At 44.1% G+C, this 5,689-nt stretch overlaps 1 protein-coding gene across 1 annotated transcript in view; it reads right to left on the bottom strand.

Moving 5' to 3' along the window:
• Positions 1-275: 275 nt before the first annotated feature.
• The window catches only part of LOC117882110 (cytochrome P450 2J2), a 25,839-nt gene continuing 20,425 nt past the window's right edge, over positions 276-5,689 (bottom strand). Inside the window, exons 7-8 of the mRNA XM_034780092.1 lie at positions 5,510-5,648; positions 276-2,637 (exon numbers count right to left, since the gene is read on the bottom strand). Of these exons, the coding sequence (XP_034635983.1) occupies positions 2,462-2,637; positions 5,510-5,648 (315 nt within the window). The 3' untranslated portion in view covers positions 276-2,461. The remainder of the gene's footprint in view (positions 2,638-5,509; positions 5,649-5,689) is intronic.

Here is a 5,689-nt window from a genome sequence, read left to right as displayed (position 1 = left end):
GTGAGGTTTTAGATCAGAATAAATGGGAAAAGCATGATGCAACTTGACTGGGGAAGAAAAATGTCCTGAACTCTAATGCCATTCCACTGACGCCTTGGGTTTTTAGCAGGTGGTTGGGCGGAACTGGTGAAAATGGCTGACTTCATGAACCACCATTCACAGAAATCCGATCCAATTTCAAGAAGTCAAGCGACCTTATGTGAGAAAATAGGCACATGCACGCATGCTCAGGCACACAAGCGATAGGGGAAGAAAAAGAAGGAGCCAAAGGGAAATTGCTTTTCAAATAACGGTGATTATATTTACATGAACTAAGCATCTACTATTGCAAGTGCAGGATAAATGGTCTTTTCATGTAGGCACAGTAGTGGGAGCCAGGAGATATGGACTCTACAGCTGTATACATAGCTTCTTAGAGAGGAGATCTAGAGAAGGGAAAAGTGCTTTTTGTGTTCAGGGGGTGTTGTGTACAGTGACAGCACTGGGACTCTAGTAGGATTTTTCGGAATGGTGGGGTTATACTCATGTTGCTGTTAGCGTAAGGCTCTCAGTGAATCAGTTACAAGGGTCTGTTAGGTGTGCATTGCATTTTGTCCTGGGTGCTCAGAGCCTGGGCTTGGCGCTCTTTTATCTTGTTAGTAGAACTCTCAGTAAACAAGTTAGCTATGAAAATAACAATACAAACAAGTGCTCTTTATTAACTTTAAAATGTCAGTTATTGGAACTTTTTTGCAGAAAGTTATCTTTAAATTAAAAAAAAAATTAATAACTCCTTTTACTCTTAAAATTTCTTGAAGAATCGCTTTTCAAGGATGATAGGCCCAAAATCCAACATTGTTCAACAAATACTTTTAAATTACCTTTGAAAATACTATTCACGTTGCAAAATAAGGGCTATAACTGCTCTTTAACTACATTGATCCTCAGCCAGCCAACAAAATATCTGCCCTCTGAAGTATTTCTAAAGCACCTAAACACCATAAAATAAACACCAAATTTAAAATTAAGAACCACAGTAAATTTGCCTATGAAACGTCCAGCTCGCCTTCGTTCAACTACATGTGCACTAAACCAACCCCATCAGCAACCCGGCCGTTCCAACTGGAATAGTCGATATGTTAATACTCTGCCCTAGTTCCCTTCCTGGCCCACCATCTAAAGGCCATGAGGTTTCTCAGCAATACTCATGGCAGCAGGGTTGAGCACTAGTACTGTTATATAGGTTAGGAATTCAAATCCTAATGTGGGCAGGTTTTAAAAATGTATTAGTATTAACTTTTTTAAAGAGTCAGGAGTTCTCTTCTGGTTGTGTTTTTTTCACACCAGTGAAATTTTCTCAACAAAAACGGTTTTGAAAAGTTTCCATTGAAAAAGTAAATATTTCATGAAAAACTGCAAATGAAACAAAATGTTCCTTTTGAAAGAATTCATGAAATATACTTACCTTTTTTCAACCAGATTGATATGGGAAATGGAATTCCTCGGCCATCCTGAGTGTGCATGCACACAGACTGGTGTGGCAGGGACACCAGGAAGAGCTGCCGTCATGGTAGGACGTATCATAACAGCCCCAGCCCCTTCCCATATCAGGTTCCCAAATCGTCCAATTGCTGATATTGGTCCCCTGTTGGGTTATAAGAATGGAGGCAGGCAGGGAGATTTGGAGACTTAAGGTATGTCTACACTTGCAGATTTTTTGCGCTGAAAGTTTCACCGGTGAAAGTAAAGTGCTGGTTTGTGTACTCACTTAATTCCTTAGGCATCAGAGAGTCTTTACATTTGCAGCCCTTCCATCGTGATGAGAGCAACACTCTAGGGCAGCTATCCCACAGTGCAGCTCTCTCCAGTTTGACAATGGGTCTTGTGGGAAAGGGCGGGGAGGTGATCATGGGGCATCCTGGGTTCCTGTGTAGCCTCCTCTCCCCAAACACTAATAAGCGCCATTAGCTCAGCATTGCTCCAAGCAGGGGATCGTTTGCTCCCTGGAGCAGGCATTGTCACCTGGCCAGATAAGTGAGCACTTACGGAGAAAACAGGAAGGAGAGTTTCAAAGTTCCTAGGGCTTTACAGGGGAAGGGGTGGATGTCTGTTTACCTGGCAACAGAGCTGTTGGCTAGAGTGGTCAGCTAGGCACTGTGGGATATCTTGCGGAGGCTAAAAGCTGGGTAAACAGGAAAAACGTGTCTTCACTTGCATATCACTGCAAAAGCATCACTGGTAAGAGCTGTTCACCTCTCGTGGAGGTGGTTTTCTTTTTGCGGTGAAACTCAGAAGTTTCACTGCAAAAAGAAAACCAAGTATAGACGCTCCCATGGTTTTTGTGCAAAAAAGGGGCTTTTTCCGCTTAAATGGCAAGTATAGACATGCCCATAGTGAACTGCCGATGCAGCCCTATATACAAGCACAGCAAAGCGTAATTATTTTAAGAAATGGGGCAATGACAAACATTTCCTGGCTTTTCCTAGCGAGACAGCGCACAGATCTTGTATGGCTGTGGGCTGAGAGTAATTCCCGTTCTGAATTTAAGGCTTAGCTTCATGTCCTTCGGAGCTTGGAATGTGAATTTCTGAAGGAGGACAGTGAAGAACAGGAACAGCTCTATTCTAGCCAGCGGCTCGCCAAGGCAACCGCGCTTTCCTGAAAAGAAGACAGTTGTGCACATCAGCCAGAGGAGTCTTGTCAGAACAGTTTTAGGTCTCAGGACAAATGAGGAATTAATTTTCCACAGCAGCAATTTCGGGAACAGCGAGGAAGAAGAGATGGTTTTTTCATCAGTTCCTCCCTTCTGAGTCACTTTTTCCTGTTTTTAGTACTAAATTTTGCTTCACTTATGGAAGTGGATGCTAAGGTTTACATTAATTATAACAGTACTTCGGTAATTCCTTCTACTAATAGAAACAATCATGTTTGAGAGCTCTTGGATGATCAACCACATCTCTGCATAGCTATTGAAAGTCTGATCTACACACATTTTTATACCAGTATAACGATGTCTTTATGAAAGTGCCTAGTGTAGATTATTCCCCTTCCCATAACTGCATCCACATTAGAAAGGCTGTGATGTTTTAACTTATATTGATTTAAAAAAAACCACACACCTAACTGACAGAAATCTAGGAGCATGTATACTAATATAGTTAAAGCACTACAATTTCTGTGTCTAGCTAATGTCTTACTTCCCTAATATTCTCAGCTACACACAGCTGTGTTATTTCTTAACTAAAAAGTGAAAATTAAACAACATAGGTGAGGTGTAATCTTTCTCTGGCCTAGCTTCTCCATGACATAGCACCTGGCCTGCTGAACACACACAGGTCTAGTCAGCATTATTATTAAAGAAGGGAGCCGTGTGTCCCTGAATCTTAGTTTCTTGATAGACCACTTAAAAAGAAAAAGGTATTACATACTTTCCTTAGCCACACACAGCGAATACTAATATTGCTGGTTCTTTTCATTTGCAAGAAAGCACTGATAGACCTGTATAAAAACAAGGCTTCTGCAAAACTGACTCCTTGATTCACAGGCATTTTTGTTTCAGGAAATTGTTTGTGAAATCTTTTCTCTTTCTTTAAATTTGGCATATCATACCAGATGAAAAATAGGCGTTTTTCTCAACAAAAAAAAAAACACCACAGAACCTCTAGTTTTCATGTATATTCATGTGAAAATTGATCTGTGAATGAAATTTTGAATGTCAAAGCTTTTGACATTCTCTGGGCCATGTTTGGTGAAGATGGGTCTCCAAAGTCCCCCAAAGTGATCAGATTTTCATGGAATTGAACAATCTTTACACCAAGTAAAAACAAAACACAAAAATCTCAAATTGCCAAGACTTTTGAATAAAAAATAACTGGAGACAAGCCTGACCTTCAAAGTTTGGCTTTAGAGCTGAATTTCCCCAAAATATGTGGTAATTTGTGGTTATCATAGAGCACAGCATTTTGAACCTCCCCCAGTCTTGATTTAGGATCTGATCCCATGCCCAAGGAAGTTAATGCTAAAGCTCTCATAGATTTAAATTGTGTGGGATCAGCCCTTAATGAGTCCAAGTGATGGAGAATCCACCACATTCTATGGTAAAATGTTCTAGAGGTGGATTGTTTTTTTAGGAGGTTGCTTCAGGGATCTCCCACACTTTTATCATCTTTACCATGTTTATTCCCCCTGCTGACTCTCCCTACAAGTGAAAAGAAGACGTAAAAGGTGAGGAGGGCTATTCCTTCTGTCCTCACTCCTACATTCCCAACAAGTGAGGAAGGCTACTGTCTCTTTGTGCCTGTAGAAGGTCCGGACTCACCCCTGCGGCGCCTCCTGCTGGTCGTCCAGAGAATTAGCTCACCAGCCTCTGGAGCACCCTCTGTAGGCTGGTGATCCGCCTTGTCATCTGCACTGGCCCCTGTGTCCCTCCCAGGACCCCGGTGCCCCTTGCTCTGGGTGCTGCCCCCTGGCAATACCCACACACAGTGGGTCTCCCCTCCCAGGGGAACCCCCACCCACTAACCCCACCTCACCTCAGGATAAGGCCACTGCCAGTCACCAACTAGCCCCCTCTCTCTGGGACAGACTGCAGTATAGGCCAAGGGGGGTTTGGACCTGCTGCCTTGGCCTAGCCCTGGGCTGCGCTCTGCAACCCCCCAGTACCCCTTAGCCTTCTCCCAGGCCACAATCTGGGGCTATCCAGGCTAGAGCTCCCCAGCTCCTCAGCCTTTCCCCAGCCCTGCTCCACTCAGGTACTCTGTCTCTAGCTCGCTGCAGCCAGGCCCTTCTCTCTCTCTGCAGACAGAGAGAGACTATTGGACTCCTGGCTCCCAGCCTCTTTATACAGGCCATCTGGGCTCTGATTAGGGTGTGGCCCAGCTGCAGCTACTTCCCCAATCAGCCCAGTAGCTGCTTCTCCCTGCAACAGCCTTCTGCAGGGCTTTTCCAACCCCTCAGGGCAGAAGCGGGTGTCCGCCTAGCTACAATGCCCACCTTAGGGTATGTCTACACTGGAGCTGGCGCATTAACACTAGAAATGTATCCGTGGTGGCATGAGCAGCTAGCCACCCAAGTATATTCTGAAGGTCTCGGAAGGGGGCGTACTCGGGATGGCTAGTCCATCCAGCTGCACACACCACCATGGCAACACCTCTATTTTTAGCGCACTAGCTCACTCCACGCTAGCATGGGCTTATCACCCCCAACAAGAAATTACACCTACAGCTCCAGTGTACACATACCACTAAGGGTAGCAGAGCTCATACCGCTCTTTCCTGTTGTTGTGTCGAGCCTTGTTCTAGGAGAGAGCACTTGCTCAAGAATGACATGCCCTCTACCTATGAAAAAATTGCACAACCCAGAACCCCAGCCCTGGGACACAAACTCTGGCCATGATTTTCATTTCTGAGCTTTCCATTTTTCATTGTGCCTCTCTCACTAATAAATGCTGTGGGGTTTTTCTAAACTAAAAAAGGAGAGAGGCCAAGACTTGGTGCTATAGTGCGAATGGACAAAGTCAGACACATCTCACCTGCAGAGAATGGCAGGAAAGTTTCTTTTTTCTTGAACTGACCATCCTCCAGGAAATGCTTAGGATTAAAAGTATGAGGGGTTTCCCACTCATTCTTGTCAAACAGCACTGATGTCAAATTGGGAATCAAAACGGTGCCCTAAAGAAAGAGAAAGAAAGGAATTTAAACCTTCCCCGATT

This window comes from Trachemys scripta, chromosome 8 (genome assembly GCF_013100865.1).
Source record: "Trachemys scripta elegans isolate TJP31775 chromosome 8, CAS_Tse_1.0, whole genome shotgun sequence".
NCBI classification, from domain to species: Eukaryota; Metazoa; Chordata; order Testudines; family Emydidae; genus Trachemys; species Trachemys scripta.
This window is presented reverse-complemented; position numbering and strand designations above follow the sequence as displayed.